General features: G+C 44.7%; 1 protein-coding gene across 1 annotated transcript; it reads right to left on the bottom strand.

Annotated features, from left to right (window-relative positions):
* Positions 1 to 302: 302 nt before the first annotated feature.
* LOC109881131 (ubiquitin-conjugating enzyme E2Q-like protein 1) lies at positions 303 to 19175 on the bottom strand. Its single transcript, XM_020473286.2, has 3 exons — positions 18809 to 19175; positions 17573 to 18494; positions 303 to 3753 (listed from the first exon to the last, which is right to left on the bottom strand). The coding sequence occupies exons 2-3, from the start codon at positions 18305 to 18307 to the stop codon at positions 3622 to 3624; spliced, it is 867 nt and encodes a 288-aa protein (XP_020328875.1). The 5' UTR covers positions 18308 to 18494; positions 18809 to 19175; the 3' UTR covers positions 303 to 3621.
* Positions 19176 to 20588: the final 1413 nt, after the last annotated feature.

The raw sequence follows: 20588 nt of genomic DNA, 5'->3' as shown, positions 1-20588 counted from the left end.
AAGTCAATGCTTAATAAATGCGTAGTATTGCTCGGTAAAGAGACCCTAACATTGGAAACAGTTAGCTGTGCCTCAGTTAACCACTATTAATTCAATGTACTCAAACTACTCCAGAATACCTCTAACTCTGTGGTTAGGGGAAGAAAAAACTAAGATCTTGGACATTGAACAGATAGATGTCTCACAACTCTAGTTTGGTCATGATGACATGAAAAACAGCAAAGATCTTGGATAGAGAAGAGATAAATAGATAAATGTTTGTGTATCATGTGAGGGAATGCAAACAAAACCAGGTCCATTCGTCAGTTTCAATAAGCCGTAACTTTTATTGCACATTCCTGTTTGGTCTTGCAACGACCTTTCACCTTTTGAACCGTTGACCTCGGGCTGGACTACACACTTCAGTCGGGAGTAGGGTGAAGTTGCTCATAGAAACTGATCTAGAAACATATTTGCACATTCCACTCTAATGGTTAGGGTTTAGGCAGGGTAAGCTGATCCTAGATCTGTGTCTAAGGCCAACTTCTACCCAAGCAGTAACGCAGTCCGGAACCAGAGAAAGAAGGATGGACATTGGTGATATCACAGAGGAGAGTAGGAAATACATGTGAGAGCCAAGAGTTGATTGATCCTTCAGTTCCATTGAGCTCCATAGAATTCTGCTCCTTGTGACAGATTACTTCCTGGAGAATGTTGGGGCTTTATGACATCATTATCTAGTCCTTCTTAATCTGGTTCCTTGAAAGTCTCCCACAAAATATACACCTGAACACCCTTCTGACACAGATACACATCATCATTCTTAGTTCGGATTTATTTTTCTCTTTTTCTGTGACAATACCTGCGACATGCTTCAAAATCTTCATTTTGGCAAACCACAAATAAATTAAAACACAAACATTCAGAGAACACAACGTGACAGTATTTTTTTAGGGTAGTCGGAAAGAAAAATATACATACAGAAAACAGAAATCAAGAGAACAAGAGAAGAGAAGCATTTTACTGTTTGTTTTTTACCCCGACTTCGTTTTTTCCGTTGCTTTTCTTGAAAAAAAGATAGCTAGCTACCAATCACTTACCACATGCAGATATAATACAGAATCGATTCACTCAGTTAGTGTCTGCAAACTACCGATCTAAACTATATCACAAAATGATACTTTTCAAACCAGCAAACACCCAATTTGGAGATATTTCATCTTCTATTAATTGTTCACTTTACAGTAGATTTCTCCTCTCATCGTAACGCCCAGTGAAACACCCACAGCCAACCCTGACTTCACTGCCCACAAAAGAAGAGAGAAGACCATCATCAGCATTGACTTATGCCTCATCCCAAATGGCACCCTATTCCCTACATAGGGCTCTAGTCAAAAGTAGTGCACTAGATGGGTATTACAGTAGGGTACCATTTTGAAACCTACCCTTTCCCATGATTAGATACCAGATGGTGATTTCTGTAACTTTCCCCAAGGGAGCATCACAGACACAGCAAGCAACCCCTCTCACACACATGTCATCCCCCCTGATGAGGAACATACTGTATAAGAACATGCTGTATGAACATTGCCTTACACACAATGTAAAGCAAAAAATTTGATGTGTGGAGCTCCGGGAAGTGAGAGTGACAGAATGTCAGAGCAGAGTTGGGTGTGTGTGTGTGTGTGTGTGAGTGAGTGAGTGAGTGAGTGAGCAGAGCAGGACATATGATGGTATTACTCTCACTAGTTATTCATCAGACAACTCTGTCTCTCTGTTCAAATTTCACCGCAATTAGCAGCTATCTCTCTGTAGTGCTCATTCACAGCCACACATATAATGCACGGCATAGGAGGGACTTGGAGGCTAGAGAGAGAGTGTGTGTGTGTGTAATTGTTATGAAACACACACACACACACACACGCTTCTCTTCAGCCATTTTGGATTCCAGCTGACATTTTGAGAAGCCGGCGGGAAACATCAAAGCTTGCCACGCACCCTTCTCTCTTCCTCTGCCTCCCGTGTTCCCTCTCTTCCTCCCTCTAATCCAGACATCAATCAGGAGCTCACTGAGACACACTCATCTCTCAGAGGACACTCGTTTATTATTCCACCACTCCATCCTCACCAGGGCTCTGCTTTGTCCATCCTCATTTAGGGGTATCGTGTGTGTGTGTGTGTGCGTGCGTGCACATATGAATATCAGCGCTAAATGTTGAGGAGTGTGTGTGTGATGTGCCAATGCAAAATAGCCACTCTGAAGTGTGTGGTGTACAATCCCATGGGGAACTAGTAGAGATGATCATTTCCTCTGGTCAGGACATCATCATCATTACCCCTGTAACAACATCTCCATACAGTAATAATGTACTAATACCATTACTGGCATACTGACGGTAAAGAGATCAGCATAGTACAGTTCCCATCACATAGGAACACAATGAAAAGCCATGTTGAGACACACACATGCATGAAAGCACACACTCCCTTCATGTGCCTGGTTATTAGCTCGACCATCTGGTATCTAAATCATGGGAATTATAGCTGCTGGTCTTCTCCTACACATGATAATATGACGAGAGAGAGAGAGAGAGTGAGAGGTGAGAGAGATTAAGAGAGAGCTAGAAAGAGTAGAGAGAGAGAGAGAGGGGAGAGAGAGAGAGCGCTGTAGTTGACTGCCATTCTCTTCATCGTACAGAGTCTCTGGGTATAAAACAAGTGATGTTTTTTCTCCATTAGAAATCAATAACCATGTATGCAACACAGTGAGGTCTAAATTTAGCCACAAAGAGGGAGAGAATGAGAGAGAGGAGAACGGACGATAGAGAGATAGAGAGCACAGCTCTACATACATTACAATCTTCATGTTGCATTGAACTGTGAAAAACAGCACAGTCAAAAGGAAAAGAAAGGAACAGAGAGAAAAAGAAGAGAAAAGGAAGGGGTGAATGCGTGAGTTGCTGTCCTGCACAGCCAGTCTATTAAACGTCAACAGGCTGGTTTGTAGGTAAATGATCAAGCAGGCAGAGGGGATGGAAAGTTTGACTACAGTTCAGTGCAGTGTGGTGTCAGCTTGGAGAGAAGGATGAGAGGAGAAGAGGAGGGAAGGTGAGCAGGGAAGGTGGGGTAAAGGTTGGAGAGGAGAATACATCGCTCTCTTCGCAGTAGTCTTTCACAGTCTTAACCCGTAGATCCACACACAGTCTGTCTGAATGTCCCTCAGTGTGTGTGGGTGTGTGTGTGTCGGAAACCCAATCCATGGCCCGCTGTGACACACACTCCACTGACACACCCTCCACTGACAGACACACCTCACTCTGAACCCTCTACTCAGCCGAAGGGAGAGAAAGAGAAAGTGAAGGAGGGAGGGAACGAGGGACAGAGGAGTGCAGCGCTGGAGGGATGTGGAGAAATGACGACTTGATGATGGCAATGATCGGCAAAGTGAAAAAGTAGACCTCGATGACGAGCGTTCGTTTGTTCATTTTTCTGAAGAGTTTCAGTGAGGTGATTGAAACAACAAAAACTAAAAACAAAACAACTGGAGCGGTGGAGCTGTAGTGTCAAGAAGGAGGAGGAGTTGAATTAGCGTGGTGTGTCGTGGTTAGCATGGCTAGCTAGCGTCATGGCCAACCTCTTTCCTCAGCCGTCAGACACAGGGGGGGAGACCCAGCCGTACTTCTCGTGGGTCTTCACCAGACTCTTAAAGGTGGCCTCTGCCTCTTTGCGGCTAAAAGCCTTCTTGGACTTCCCTGCTTTCCTGCAGATACGCCCCTACGGAGAGAGAAAGGGAGAGAGAGGGAGAGACATGATTAGTACAGTATTTACATAATTCTTTGCCTCAACCAATCACTGATACTATAGAGAAAGAGAGATAGATAATGAGTACATTACATCTGCATTCAACACCTCAAGTATTTTCACCCAACCACCATCTTCCATCTTGGTAATAAAAGAGCAACAACTGTATTTTCCTCGCACACAAAGGCTAATAATATATGTGGGAGAGAAGAAAAAGGAAAGAGAGAGTGTAGGCGGTGCATGTGACACTAAAGCTCATCGATCTCTTAGCAACAGTGGCTCAGTCTTCTCTAAAGAGCATTGTGTGGGTGGGAGAACAAAATAACACAACATAAAGTCCCTGACTTTATCTTAAAAATGTGAATATTTAGCCTCAGTGGCACAATAAGGGGCATACTAAAGCTAATATAAGATGCACGGCTGATTCTGCCTTTGGAGGCATCGTGTATTGTTTTAAATGACATCATCTAATTTATGATTCACCTCTGGAGCATAACGTGTCGGAGAGTCAACTCACACACCCACGTACACACAGGCATGGAGAAAAAGAGAGAGAGAGAGAAGTGCTGAGAAAACACAGGCCAGAATGGCTCCTTGCCACCACAATGGTAAATCAGTTTCCATTGGTCACACTTAAACCACATAAAAAATGTATGTATTAAACGAGCGGCTCCTGTGTCTAGACGTCATTTTGGGTCATAGGGATCAATGAAATCTCCTTTTGGCTCTGGTGAAAAGTAGTGCACGATGCTGACTCTGTCTGCATCTGAAATGGCACCCTATTCCTTATATTGTTCATTACCTTAGGATGTCATTTCTGGTCAGAAGTGTTGCACTTCATGTAGAACTTGAGATTGTTTCAGATACAGACATTTTTGTGTCAAATGAAGAGCTTGTGTGTCTGGTCGGCCATTTTGTGTCTTGAGGATGCTGGGGGTGAGTAGGATGAGATCAAAATGCTGAGTGGTCAGGTGATTAGCAACACAGTTTCCATGTCTGACTGAGCTGGTTAATGAGACTAAGTGACTCAGACAGATTAGAACAGGAACATAATAAGAACAGGAGGATCATCAGCTCGGGACTAAGGCTGTGTCTCAAAAGTTAGAGTGGTAGGCCCACTATAGGGAGTATCTCAATTGCATGCTCCTCGCGTCCTCTCTCTCCTCTCTCTTCGCCTCTTTCTCAAAACCCATTGAAGGAGAAGGTCAGAGGGGAGGGACCTCTGACTTTCTCATCCAATGTTTTTTTTTGAGAGGAGAGAGGACGCAATGAGTATGCAATTGAGAGTCTCCCATAGACTATTGATATGCTCACTCAAGACACTGTGTCAGCAGTAATGGCCACCCTTTTCTCTCAAAACGACTAGAATGACTGGAAAAGTGAAAGAAATGTTTGGTATTTTACAAGGCAGAGGAATCCAGAAAAGACTTCAGTCGTCGAGACAGACACAACCTTCTTATGAATAAATCACTGAGTTCATGAAACCTAGGACCCCTTCCTGAGAGGTGAAAGGTCAACTGCTTGCCTCCCTTATCATTAGCTAGGTATAATCCTGTCCATCTGTCTGAATAATATTATATTATGTGCCAGTTGCCGCTGTTACAACCACGGATTTCTATATACATAGATGACTGACAGGGAGACTGGCCAGTGGATTAACACACACCCATTATTAGACCAATTACAATACACACACACATACACGCACGTACGCACAGCAGAAACTCTAAAATCTCATCAATTATGACCAATTAACCAATTAAATTTGAGCCAATTTCCTGAATTGTCTTGCACTGATTGAATTAAACTGGATATCACAGCCATTTAAGAGCTAGGCCTTATTTCCCCTAATCCACCTTGCCTGGAAGAGAGCAATGTAGAGACTGACTACCATGTGGTTTACATTGCATCAATCAACAATATCACTCCATCGGTCAGCACACTCCATTAACGTGCAACGATTATTTCCGTCCCTCTAGCCACCACAGCGGTTATTTCCTTCCCCTTAGCTGTGTGACGATTATTTCCGTCCCCTGTCTGACCTGTGCACTGGGTATTAACTTCCCCCTTGCCAGGGTGCCTATGTTTGCCAGGGGACAGGGTGCAGTGGTGGTGTGTGTGGACAGACTAGGGACAGAAATAACTAATTCCTGCCTTAGGGCATGTCCAGGCAGACGCTTAACGAGACAGAAATAACAGCGAGAGAGAGAGAGAGAGAGAGAGAGAGAGAGAGAGCTCAGTGAACTCATGAGCTCAGTGAGGTAAATGGGCAGCCTTTCTAAAAGCTCTTTGATTTGAGAATTAAAAAGTGAAAATTGAGCTTTAATTAACTCTCTAATGTTAGGGGGGAGGGGGTCAGAGAGAGGACAGGTGTGTGTGTTTGCGTACGTGTGTGCGGATGTCTTGGTGAGGTTGTATTTGCATCCAGAGTGTGTTGAGGCTGTACACTGCAGTAGTCTGTCATTGTTTATCTAGTTCACTTCAGCCTTCCCTCCCTCGCTTGCTCACGTCCAGTGGGACACACACTTGTCCGTTGTGTGAAGTGAAGTGGTTGATGGGTAATCTTGTGAATGGAGATCAGTCAATGGGCCAGGCGGCGCTCCGCTCAGTGCCCCAGTGCATCTTGGGAAGAGGATTTGAACCTGGGATGATTGCATAACACCTGGCTACATGTGCCAGAGAACAGGATCAAGATGAATAAACATGCTATGGGACTGGAGAGGTGGACATATTATCAACACAACAACATATCACTGAAGACTTGTTGTTGACTGTGGAGATTAATGTGCAATATGCAAACAGATATACTGGAATTGCAATATGACGTGATGTGATGTCAACACATCATGTCTGATTGTGTGTAGCTTGTGCAACATGCAAATATACAGTACCAGTGAAAAGTTTGCACACCTACTCATTCAAGGGTCTTTCTTTATTTTTACTATTTTCTAAATTGTATAATAATAGTGAAAACATCACAACTATGAAATAACACATATGGAATCATGTAGTAACCAAGAAAGTGTTAAATAAATCAAAATATATTTTTTATTTGCGATTTCTCAAAGTAGCTTTGCACAGTCTTGGCATTCTCTCAACCAGCTTCATGAGGTAGTCACCAGGAATGCATTTCAATTAACAATTGTTAAAAGTTAATTTGTTGAATTTTTTTCCTTCTTAACGCGTTTGAGCCAATCAGTTGTGTTTTGACAAAGTAGGGGTGGAATACAGAAGATAGCCCTATTTGGTAAAAGTCTAAGTCCAAATTATGGCAAGAACAGCTCAAATAAGCAAAGAGAAACAACAGTCCATCGTTACTTTAAGACAAGAAGGTCAGTCAATGTGGAACATTTCAAGAACTTTGAAAATTTCTTCAAGTGCAGTCGCAAAAACCATCAAGCGCAATGATGAAAATGGCTCTCATGAGGACCGACACATGAAGGGAAGACCCAGAGTTTATTAGAGTTACCTTCCTCAGAAATTGAGGCTCAAATAAATGCTTCACAGAGTTCAAGTAACAAAAACATCTCAACATCAACTGTTCAGAGAATAATGTGTGAATCAGACCTACATGGTCGAATTGCTGCAAAGAAATCACTACTAAAGGACACCAATAAGAAGAGACATTAGACTGGTGGAAATCTGTCCTTTGATCTGATGAGTCCAAATTTGAGATTTTTTGTTCCAACCGACGTGTCTTTGTGAGACGCAGAGTAGGTGAATGGATGATCTCCGCATATGCGGTTTCCACCGTGAAACATGGAGGAGGAGGTGTGATGATGTGGGGGTGCTTTGCTGGTGACACTGTCAGTGATTTATTTAGAATTCAAGGCACACTTAACCAGCATGGCTACCACAGCATTCTGCATCGATACGCCATCCCATCTGGTTTGCGCTTAGTGAACTATAATTTGTTTTCAACCCAACACACCTTCAGGAGAGTGATGGAGTGCTGCATCAGATGACCTGGCCTCCACAATCACCCGACCTCAACCCAATTGAGATGCTTTAGGATGAGTTGGAACGCAGAGTGAAGGAAAAGCAGCCAACAAGCGCTCAGCATATGTGGGAACTCCTTCAAGACTGTTGGAAAACCATTCCAGGTGAAGCTGGTTGAGAGAATGCCAAGAGTGTACAAAGCTGTCATGAAGGCAAAGGGTTGCTATTTCGAAAAATCTAAAATATTACATATATTTTGTATTTAACACTTTTATGGTTACTACATGATTCCATATTTGTTATTTCATAATGTTGATGTATTCACTTTACAAACCCTTTATAAATACAGTACCAGTCAAAAGTTTGGACAGACCTACTCATTCAAGGATTTTCCTGAACTATAATAGGTGTAAACTACATATAAACCTATTACAAACCCTTTTTTAAATACAGTACCAGTCAAAAGTTTGGACAGACCTACTCATTCAAGGAAAATCCTTGAATGTCCAAACTTTTGACTGGTACTGTATTTAAAAAAGGGTTTGTAATAGGTTTATATGTAGTTTACACCTATTATAGTTCATTTTCTGTAGTTGTGCAACATACAAATAAATGTATAGAGGGTATGGGTTTATAAACTGTTTATAGACTTTTACTAATCTCTTCCTGACAAAAGATGAAGTGTAGAAAGGTAAAACATTTCAGAGTAAATTTGGTCTTAATTCAATAATGGTCCTCTCTGGATGTGGTTAGGTTCATGGTCATGACCACTGACCCAAAAAGCTGTGATAACATGTATGATAACACTGATAATCAGACAAGGCCAAACCGCTCCTAAAGACCATGCAGTACTTGAATTGGAGTGGTGCACCTCACATTTTCTACTGCTTGAGTACCGCTTATAGAATAATCACTTGGATATTAACTCTGGTACTGTAAAATTAAAGAACCAGCACTTTTTTCATTCAACTTCAATCTAGTCTAGTACACAGCAATGGGGAAACCATAGGAATCTATTGTCTTTTTATTCAGTAATTATATCATCCTCCCATGCAGGAGATAGTTATTATTGGATGTGATTATTTCTCTCTCAAGCAGAACCACCACAGGGAACCACAGAGTAGCATTACTAGTAGCATTCAAGTAGGAATTACTGTGTTAGTTTCACGTTTGGTATGTGGCAAACCAATCACATGGGAAATCGGGATACACATACAAACGCACAAGCAAAGACGCATGTGCACGCTCACACTTGCATAATTAATCAATATTGTTTTCATTAGCAAACTGGAGGAGGAAGGCACTGGGATGTAATTAGTGTACACTGACTGCAGAGCTGCTCTCGCTCTCTCTCTTTCTCTCTCACACGCTCTGTCTCCCTTTTAATATCACCCCATCAGTGTAATCACAGATAAGATGGAAAAAACTAACTGCTAATCAAGATGCGTGTGTGTGTGTGTGTGTGTGTGTGTAGGCTACTGTGTTTGTGCATGTGATTGATTGAGCAGCATTTAACTGCATTCTGAAGGCAAAAATGTCCCCCTTGAAGCAGAATAATGATCACCAATTCCCCAGGAGAGCATTTCCAGTAGCAGCCATGATAGTTGAGTCTCCTTCACAGGCCTAAGGCCTCAGGCGGTGGGCCTGCTGCTCACAATGCATCATTAGGGACAAATATATTAAGTAAAATTAAATATTTGAGATGATGTAACCAACACCAATCTAGATTATTGATGTCTTTGCTATGGATCTCTTTGGGTGTCACGCCCTGGTCTTAGTATTTTGTGTTTTCTTTATTATTTCGGTCAGGCCAGGGTGTGACATGGGTTTATTATGTGGTGTGTTTAGTATTGGGGTTTTTCGTAGGATTTGGGATTGTGGCTTAGTGGGGTTTTCTAGCATAGTCTATGGCTGTCTGAATTGGTTCTCAATCAGAGGCAGGTGATTATCGTTGTCTCTGATTGGGAACCATATTTAGGCAGCCATATTCTTTGAGTGTTTCGTGGGTGATTGTTCCTGTCTCTGTGTTAGTTTGCACCAGTTTAGGCTGTTTCGGTTTTCACGTTACGTTTATTGTTTTTGTATTGTTTCGTGTTTCATCTTCATTAAAGATGTATCGAATTAACCACGCTACATTTTGGTCCGACTCTCTTTCACCCGAAGAAAACCGTAACAGAATCACCCACCACAACAGGACCAAGCGGCGTGGTAACGGGCAACAGCAACAGCGGCGCAAAGAGGAATGGACATGGGACGATGTATTGGACGGCAAGGGTTGCTACACCTGGGAGGAGATCCTGGCGGGAAAGGATCACCTTCCATGGGAACAGGTGGAGGCAGCTAGGAGAGCAGAGGCAGCCGGAGAGAGGAGCCGGCGATATGGGGGAACACGGCTGGCAAGGAAGCCCGAGAGTCAGCCCCAAAAATGTATTGGGGGGGGCTCACAGGGAGTATGGCTACGCCAGGTAGGAGACCTGCGCAAACTCCCTGTGCTTACCGGGGGAATAGAGAGATCGGGCAGGCACCGTGTTATGCTGTGGTGTGCACGGTGTCTCCAGTGCGGGTGCATAGCCCGGTGCGGTACATTCCAGCTCCGCGTATCGGCCGGGCTAGAGTGAGCATCGAGCCAAGTGCCATGAAGCCGGCTCTACGCATCTGGTCTCCAGTGCGTCTCCTTGGGCCGGCTTACATGGCACCAGCCTTGCGCACGGTGTCCCCGGTTCGCCTGCATAGCCCAGTGCGGGCTATTCCACCTCGCCGCACTGGCAGGGCCACCGGGAGCATTCAACCAGGTAGGGTTGGGCAGGCTCGGTGCTCAAGAGCTCCAGTGCGCCTGCACGGTCCGGTCTATCCAGTACCACCTCCACACCCCAGCCCTCCGGTAGCAGCTCCCCGCACCAGGCTCCCTGTGCGTGTTCTCGGCCCAGTACCACCAGTGCCAGCACCACGCATCAGGCCTACAGTGCGCCTCGCCGGTCCAGTGCTGCCAGAGCCTTCCTCTACAGCACTGCAGGAGTCTCCCGCCTGTTCAGCGCTGCCAGAGCCTTCCTCCTCTACAGCGCTGTCGGAGTCTCCCGCCTGTTTAGCGCTGCCAGAGCCTTCCGCCTCTACAGCGCTGCCGGAGTCTCCCGTCTGTTCAGAGCTGCCAGTCTGCAAGGAGCTGCCAGTCTGCAAGGAGCTGCCAGTCTACAAGGAGCTGCCAGTCTGCAGGATGCCGCCAGAGCTGCCAGTCTGCAAGGAGCCGCCAGAGCTGCCAGTCTGCAAGGAGCCGCCAGAGCTGCCAGTCTGTATGGAGCAGTCAGAGCCGCCAGTCAGCATGGAGCAGCCAGAGCCGCCAGTCAGCATGGAGCAGCCAGAGCCGCCAGTCAGCATGGAGCAGCCAGAGCCGCCAGTCAGAATGGAGCAGCCAGTCAGCATGGAGCAGCCAGAGCCGCCAGTCAGCATGGAGCAGCCAGTCAGCCAGGATCTGCCAGAACCATTGGGGTTTTTCGTAGGATTTGGGATTGTGGCTTAGTGGGGTTTTCTAGCATAGTCTATGGCTGTCTGAATTGGTTCTCAATCAGAGGCAGGTGTTTATCGTTGTCTCTGATTGGGAACCATATTTAGGCAGCCATATTCTTTGAGTGTTTCGTGGGTGATTGTTCCTGTCTCTGTGTTAGTTTGCACCAGTTTAGGCTGTTTCGGTTTTCACGTTACGTTTATTGTTTTATGTATTGTTTCGTGTTTCATCTTCATTAAAGATGTATCGAATTAACCACGCTGCATTTTGGTCCGACTCGCTTTCACCCGAAGAAAACCGTAACAGGTGTTCTTTACATTGCCCATGCATTTACGGTTGTGACCACATCATATGTGTCAATGTAACTATATCATTTGAAATGATACTACACTGAGTGTACAAAACAATAAGAACACTGGCTCTTTCCGTGACATAGGCTGACCAGGTGAATCCAGGTGAAAGCTATGATCCCTTATTGATGTCACTTGTAAATCCACTTCAATCAGTGTAGATTAAGGGGGGGTTAAAGATTTGTTTGTTGATGAGACATGGATTGTGTATGTGTGCTATTCTGAGGGTGGTAATAGGTGTCAGGTGCAATGTTTTAAGTTTGTCAAGAACTGCAATGCTGCTGGGTTTTTCACACTCAACCGTTTCCCGTGTGTATTAAGAATGGCCCACCACCCAAAGGACATCCAGCCAACTTGACACAACTGTGGGAAGCATTGGAGTCAACATGGGCCAGCATCCCTGTGGAACGCTTTCGACACCTTGTAGAATACATGCCCTGACGAATTGAGGCTGTTCTGAGGGCAAAGGGGGTGCAACTCAATATTAGGAAGGTGTTCTTAAGGTTTTGTACACACAGAGTAAGGGATAAACGCCGATGTTCTGTAAATAACCTTGGAAATAATAGATGACACAGAGTTCATTTTCCAAGGTAATGTACAGAACGGAGGCGTTTATCCCGCTTATACCACAGTTGCCAAAGAAAACAATACTAAAGCACACATATACCTGCAAAAATAACATGTTTTCGGGTATATTTTCATTTTGATAATGAATTCATACTTTCTCCTCTTTCCACTTTGTTCTATCACCAGTTGTTAATTATTTTTGTTATTTCTATATGTACATCGTTCGTTTTTTATGTTCCGTTGCCAGCCAACGGTCGCTAGCTAACTAGCCAACTCCGCTAACACAGTTACGTCAACCTGAGCCAGCAAAGTAGGAGCATTCACGTTTGTTTAGCAACATCTGTTTTGTAGCAACATCTATTTGGATACATCTGACCATAACAATGCCTGGTTTTGAACATTTGCTACCTCGTCAGGACACTGTTCATTACAGTAGTCGAGGAGATTGCATTGCAAATGAAACACTTTGCAGAAGCTAGCTAAAGTAGAAGCTAGCTAAAGTGAAATAGTTTGTTGCTAGCAAATCTGCCAATATAACAACCAAATTCAAGAGTATCAGTGTCTGAAAACAGCTGGTTAAACTAGAAACATGTAGGACGTTTTGACAGCATAGCACCACATGCGACATGACTGCAACATTGTTGAAGGACCAGAAAAATTAATGTTCATCACGTTACGTTGTCGGAAGATGCTGCCAGTGTTGCCAACAATTTTCCAAGGAAAGTAGTTGTTGGTTGCTGAATTTGTTGCTAGTTGATGCCAATTTATGCTGTCTCTCATGTTTTCTATTTATGTCACGACTTCCACCGAAGTCGGCTCCTCTCCTTGTTTGGGCGGCGTTCGGCGGTCGACGTCACCAGCCTTCTAGCCATCGCCGCTCCATTTTTCATTTGTTTTGTCTTGTTCCCCGCACACCTGGTTTACATTCCCTAATCACATTGTGTATATATATTCCTCTGTTCCCCCTATGTCATTGTGTGGTATTGTTTTTCTAAGTCCTGTCATCTCCTCCCTTTGCCCGGTCTCCCTACGGCCATACAGACTGCGGAGGCCTTGTTGACACAAGTCTTAATAAATCCTCTTAAGCCCACCCGACACACAGACGTCCCATCTAGCCATCAGCAAATGCAAATGCGCTACGCCAAATGCTAATAGCACTCGTTAAAACTCAAACGTTCATTAAAACACACATGCAGGGTACTGAATTAAAGCTACACTCGTTGTCAATCTAGCCAACAAGTCAGATTATTAAAATGCTTTTCGGCGAAAGCATGAGAAGCTATTATCTGATAGCATGCAACACCCCGAAATACCTGAAGGCGACGTAAACAAAAGAATTAGCGTAGCCGGCGCCACACAAATAGCAGAAATAAAATATAAAACATTCATTACCTTTGACGAGCTTCTTTGTTGGCACTCCTATATGTCCCATAAACATCACTATTGGGTCTTTTTTTCGATTAAATCGAAAAAAACACTGTTTCAAAACGCAACGTAATTTTTTTAAATTAAAAAAGTCGACGATAAACTTTCACAAAACACTTTGAAATACTTTTGTAATCCAACTTTAGGTATTAGTAAACGTTAATAATCTATCAAATTGATCACGGGGCGATGTGTATTCAATAGCTCCACGTCTTCAAATCATGGTCGGAAATCTCTCTTCCAAAACTTCCTGTCGGAGACCGGATGGAATGGGGTCTCTCTTCCTCGTTTGACCAAAGAACAACTCCCAGGCAATTGCCAAGACTGGCGACATCGTGTGGAAGCTGTAGGACTTGCAATCTCGGCCCCATCTAATTTGCTGTGCTATAGACAATACATGCAAGTGGCGCATTGATATTTTTCCCACTTTTTGGTGATCAGTTTTCCTTGCGCTTTTCGACGAAACACACGTTCTGTTATAGACACAGCCGTGATTTAACCAGTTTTAGAAACGTCTGAGTGTTTTCTATCCACACATACTAATCATATGCATATACTATATTCCTGGCATGAGTAGCAGGATGCTGAAATGTTGCGCGATTTTTAACAGAATGTTCGAAAAAGTAAGGGGTAGGCTTAAGAGGTTTTAACGGCACTACGGGGTGCCTGAGGATATAGTGTCTGATCGGGGTCCCCAGTTCATGTTGAGGGTCTGGAAGGTGTTCATGGAACGTCTGGGGGTCTCGGTCAGCCTTAGCTCAGGTTTTCACCCCGAGAGTAACGGGCAGGTGGAGAGAGTATACCAGGATGTGGGTAGGTTTCTGAGGTCCTATTGCCAGGACCGGCTGGGGGAGAGGACAGCGTTTGTGCCCTGGGCGGAGATGGCCCAGAACTCACTCCGCCACTCCTCCACTAACCTCACCCCCTTCCAGTGTGTATTGGGGTATCAGCTGGTTCTGGCTCCTTGGCATCAGAGTCAGACCGAGGCTCATGCGGTGGACGACTGGTTCCGGCGCGCGGAGGAGACATGGGACGCTGCTCATGTCCACCTTCAGCACGCCGTGCTGCGCCAGAAAGTGGGCACAGACCGTCACCGCAGTGAGGCCCCGGTGTTCGTACCGGGGGACCGGGTCTGGCTCTCGACCCGAAGCCCTGCCGGAAGCTGGGCCCGCGGTTTGTGGGGCCATTCTAAGTCCTGAGGAGAGTGAACGAGGTATGTTACAGGTTACAGCTTCCCCCCGATTACCGTATTAACCCCTCGTTCCATGTGTCTCTCCTCAGGCCGGTGGTGGCTGGTCTGATCCAGAAGTCTGAGGTGCGGGAGGTTCCTCCGCCCCCTCTGGACATCAAGGGGGCCCTGGCGTACTCTGTGTGTTCCATCCTGGATTCGAGGTGTCGGGAGAGGGGCCTACAGTACCTCGTGGAGTGGGAGGGGTACGGTCCGGAGGAGAGGTGCTGGGTTCCGGTGGCGGACGTGTTGGACATCGAACTGCTGCGGGAGTTCCACCGTCTCCGGCAAATCGCCCTGCACCTCGCCCTACGGGTCGTCCCCGAGGCCGTGTTTTGTGTTACGTGTTTTATGTGACGCGCCAGGCTGGTTTTCCATGTTCCGTGTTTATTTTCACGAAGTGTGTTTATTTGGTAAACTATAGCTTTTGTGACTGTTTTCGCGCTTTGCACTTTTGCCATTTTTGCTGGAGGTTTTGACGCAGCTGCGTCCGTCTGCTGTTTGCTCCTGCAATAATAAAGTGTGAGCCTGTTCACAACTTTCTGCTCTCCTGCACCTGACTTTGCTACCAGTACACACACCCATGACAATTTATTTTATTTAACTAGGTAAGTAAGTTAAGAACAAAATATTTTTTACAATGACGGCCTACCGCGGCCAGACACTAACCTGGACGACGCTGGGCCAATTGTGCGCCGCCCTATGGGACTCCCAATCATGGCCGGTTGTGATACAGCCTGGAATTTCACCAAGGTCTGTAGTGACGCCTCTAGCACTGAGATGCAGTGCATTAGACGGCTACGCCACTCGGGAGCCCGAGCTCATGCAATGATAAATTATCCAAAGTAAAATATAATATTTGAAGGATAACAACAAGGAACCAAATTAATACATTCACTTCACTTGCTGCTGAAGACCGAGAGGCTGGAGAGGACTGAGAGGCGGGGGAAGGGGCACAAGTGATGGGTGCACACACACGCAGCGGCCGGCTAAGGCGGAGCCGCAAGCGGCACAGCTGAGCTCGGCCGAGCAGGCACACACACCAACAAGAAAGTCACTAAATCAAACAAAAGTTGCTGTTTTTTCCCTCATTTTCCTCTAATTTCAGTTTGTGTGGTTGTTGGTTTAGCTTTTTGTTACTTTCTAGCAAGTGCGGTCTCAATGCAGTAATTTATATTGACATCATGATTAGGTGCCTCTTTACATCCCGATATCGGATGCATGACTTGACCTTCGCCTCTCCCGAGCCCGTTGGGGAGTTGCAGTGATTGGATATCGTGAAATTGGGGCAAAAAAGGGGTCAAAATTACTACAAAAATAAAAAGCAACAACACTTTTGTCACATGATCCATTCGAAGGTTCGGGATTCCGACCCGGTTGTCATGTCAACACAGCTGTCAGTGCTGAGCAGCACAACCCATGATCATGATTGACAGATCAAGACACTTTTATACAGGAGATGTATAAAAATGATTGTACATGGTTTAGCAGTCAATAAATGTAATTGCTAAGTGAATCAACTTCAACTGACCAGTTTCCAATGAAATTGTCCACCATTAACTATGATAGCTAGTTTATTTCATTGCTTGCCTGGTTAGCTCATTGCAAGCTAGCGAGCTGTGATGTGTTTGCAATGTCATTTTGGCTACCTAGCTAAATTATACAGGCTGCAGTTATTTTATATGCTTCCTGTTACAATAACCAAACGGTTGGATAAACAAATACTTTGTGAAACCACAATGTAATGAAGCAGATGACATGGAGTGAGTTTAGAATTCTCAAACAAGCAGCTTCAATTTGATTGGCTGCTGCATGCAATTTTAATCGGGTTTGAGTTGCTTCATGTAACAGCAAAGTTGCTTGATGATGTCACTTGCAACCTTCAACTGCAACTAAAAAGTAAAAGTAAAAAATAAACCCCTCTTATGCCGCTGGAGGGGAGGGGGGGTCCTTGATATTTTTACATAAGTTCCTCTTGTCATGCACAAATGCACCTGTTAAGAAACTACCCGTGAGAACTGTTAGAGCTCCCTGGATCGATGATGAATTAAATAATTGTATGGTTCAAAGAAATGATGCAAAAAGGTGGCTAACAAGTCGGGCGGCTCAGCTGATTGGTTGACCTACTGTCAATTGAGAAGTGTTGTGACTAAAATGAACCACAAAAAATAATAAATTATATTACCAAACAAGATAAATTACGAAATTAAACTCCCATGCTCACCTATTCCATATCTCGCCATTTATCAAATGATATGGAGTGACCTTGTCATTCTATGTTAGACATTTATTTTCCCCACTAACGGTGAGGATTTCTGGAGGTGATAAAGGATGATGCATTCCGATGAGGAGGTAGGAGGATGAATATGAATCTCACACAGAGTAGAGAACATTCAGAGCACAGCTGCGAAATGGCGGCTGTAATGTCACAGCTAAAGATTAATCACGTCTAAAATGTGTAGATAGATTTCTGCTTCTCTCTCCTTCGCTCTCTCTCTCTCTGAGACGGGGGAGAGAAATAGGTCTCCCAATATGAGATCTGTATCACAATAAAACAACATTCCGATTCAACACAGTTTGGCAGATATGAACACGGGTAAGCTACTACATTGACAGCTTTTACGCAGTACGGTTACACTAAACATTGCGCATGACGCATGAGTGTCAAGTGTCAACATTCAACACCAAGACTTTACTGTCCACTGCGTCTCGTGTTTCAAAACAACACGCACAAGGGACTGGGGGATAGAGACCCATGCATTAATAAAACAAATAGATCCTCACCTGTCCTTTTACGAGACTTGCGGCAAATTGCCTCATCACGGCTTCCACTGTGTAGGCGCTGGACCATCCGCGGGGGGTTAACAGCTCCATACATATCGCTCCGCCATCCAGCACGTACCCGTTTTCCAACCGGGGGGTGAGCACCCGCATGAAAGGCGGGGAGAAGGGGAAATTGTCGGGGAAAGAGACATTCAACAGTATGAACTCGGTGTTCGTTTCTTTCATGTCCTGCCACAGCGCCGAGTCTTTGTCTACCTGGTGGAGCTTGACGTTCCAGTCAAATAGGTTGTCGTCGACCAGCTCGACCGTTATAAAGTTGTCTCCCAACCGCCGGATCTCCTGGAGTTCCTTCATGAGTCTTCTCGTCCGGACTTGGGTGCAGTGCTGCCGGTGAGGGGCTAGTGGTGGTATCGAGGCACTGGTCGCTGATTTCCCAACCCCGATCCCACCTCCTCCTCCTCCGCCTCCCATCTGCTGTTTCTCCTTGGTGTCCTTGGCCTGTTGCTTATCCTTTACGGACGGTTTGTCCTTGCTGCTGTGCTGATCCAGCTTCTTCGCTTTTATCTCGGGGGTGCTGAGGAGGTTGTTGGTCTCGTTGGTGGTCTGAGAGTGCTGCTTGGCGTTGTTCTTGGTGTTCCCCTTGGTCCCCTTTAGCGAGCCCTGGTGATGCTTGGGGTCCTCTGTGTCCCGGTCGTGAAGACGAATCAGACCGATTTTACGCAGTAGAGTGGCCATTATGTCTCCGCCGAGCGCAGGGGGATCGAGATTCACGATTCTCCCTTTATAGCCAACCACTGATGTTAGACGGTGAAACCGTAAAAAAAAACTTTGCACCGCAATCCCTCAGCTATACTGCAGCCTCTGGACAGACGCTTGCACGTAGCCTATTCCTTCTTCAGTGCATCATTCTGACGAGGTCCGACTGAAAAAACACACACACCATTAATAAACCGATGAACTGCTGTCTATTCGTTTTGCAGTTTAATGAATCTGCCACTGAAGATAAAATAATCCTATTCAATAGTAGCGTAGTGGACTGACTGTGTTGTGGCAATTGACTGCATTCCTAGTGGCGATCAATGGCTGCTGAATATCGCTGCTATTATCCAATAAACTACATAGGGTACAGAATAGATAGCTGCTTTGAAATATGCATTTACACTGTTATTACTCTTATAAACGGTTATAATTCACATATAGCACACCACCTCTATTTTAATATACACATCGATTTACCATTTATAATTCCGTTCGGAAAAATTAAACCCCAAATGTCCTCGTGTAACCTATGCGACGAAAAGGCGAGTCTTCAGCTGCATTGACAGCAGCTATTACAGTGGAGAGAGAGGGATATTAAACGGTTACCATCCAACAAAGCGAGCTAAAGCCTTTGATTTAACTGCAGCTGCCGCGACACTGTCTCTAATGTTACTGAGGACGAACCAACCCCGCTAATCCTTGGCGAGGACTCACACAATCCTCGTTAGCTCGCTGCGCTCACACACACACAAATTGCAGCGGAAAGGGACGACCGGCCAGACGTGGGTTGGCTTCCGCTGCTCTACCTGGTTTGAATGGTTAATGATGTGGAGAGAGGGGGATAGATGTGGACGAAACAGGAGAAAGTGAAAGTGGGCTGGGCTTCTCAGCCAATGTCATCCTATCATAGCCGATACGTAAGAGCTTTTCCCACTCCCGTAATATAGGTCTATATGCCTCAGGGCTGGGGACAATTCCATTTCAATTCCAGTCAATTCAGAAAGCAGGGTGATGTCAGCATTAGTGGGACATCAGGTGTAGTGGTACATTTTCGTTAGATTGTACTGAACTATGGTAATTTTGCAACCCATGCACAACAAAAGTTATTTGGTTTCTCCTGAATGTGTTCTGTGTATGACCAAATAGCTGTGGGTTAGTGTGACGTCATTGTAGTGTGTGTGGTCAGGTTTCCTAGATGGGGTGACCCATTAAAACTCATGAAACACCTCCATACATACAGTGGCTTGCGAAAGTATTCACCCTGCTTGGCATTTTTCCTATTTTGTTGCCTTACAACCTGGAATTAAAATGGATTTTTTGGGGAGTTGTATCATTTGATTTACACAACATGACTACCACTTTGAAGATGCAAAATATTTTTTTATTGTGAAACAAACAAGAAATAAGACCAAAAAAACAAAAACTTGAGCGTACATAACTATTCACTCCCCCAAAGTCAATACTTTGTAGAGCCACCTTTTGCAGCAATTTCAGCTGCAAGTTTCTTGGGGTATGTCTCTGTAAACTTGGCACGTCTAGCCACTGGGATTTTTGCCCATTCTTCAAGGCAAAACTGCTCCAGCTCCTTCAAGTTGGATGGGTCCTGCTGGTGTACAGCAATCTTTAAGTCATACCACATATTCTCAATTGGATTGAGGTCTGGGCTTTGACTAGGCCATTGCAAGACATTTAAATATTTCCCCTTAAACCACTTAAGGTTGCTTTAGCAATATGCTTAGGGTCATTGTCCTGCTGGAAGGTGAACCTCCGCCCTAGTCTCAAATCTCTGGAAGATTTTCCCTCAAGAATGCAAAATTGGAAAAATGCCAAGAGGGATGAATACTTTTGCAAGGCACTTTATGAAACCTTGTGCTAGATTGACAGGGCTGTGATTCTTTCAATTATAATTCAACAATCTAGCTTTTTGTGTTAAATTAGTAGTTATTTGTAAATATATACGGAATAAAAATATAAAAGCAAAATGTAAAGTCTTGGTCCCATGTTTCATGAGCTGAAATAAAAGATCCAGTGGTCTTTTATGATCTATACACAGAAAAAATAAAAGGCCACTCTAAAATGTGCAGTTTTGTCACACAACACAATGCCACAGATGTCTCAAGTTTTGAGGGAGCGTGCAATTGGCTTGCTGACTGCAGGAATGTCCACCAGAGTTGTTGCCAGAGAGTTGAATGTTCATTTCTCTACCATAAACCGCCACATCCGAATTCTTCACCTGAGGAATCGTCTGATACCAGCC

The sequence above is a fragment of the Oncorhynchus kisutch genome, linkage group LG14 (assembly GCF_002021735.2).
Source record: "Oncorhynchus kisutch isolate 150728-3 linkage group LG14, Okis_V2, whole genome shotgun sequence".
Taxonomy (NCBI): domain Eukaryota; kingdom Metazoa; phylum Chordata; class Actinopteri; order Salmoniformes; family Salmonidae; genus Oncorhynchus; species Oncorhynchus kisutch.
The sequence above is the reverse complement of the archived record's forward strand: the minus strand, read 5'-3'. Positions and strand labels throughout refer to the sequence as shown.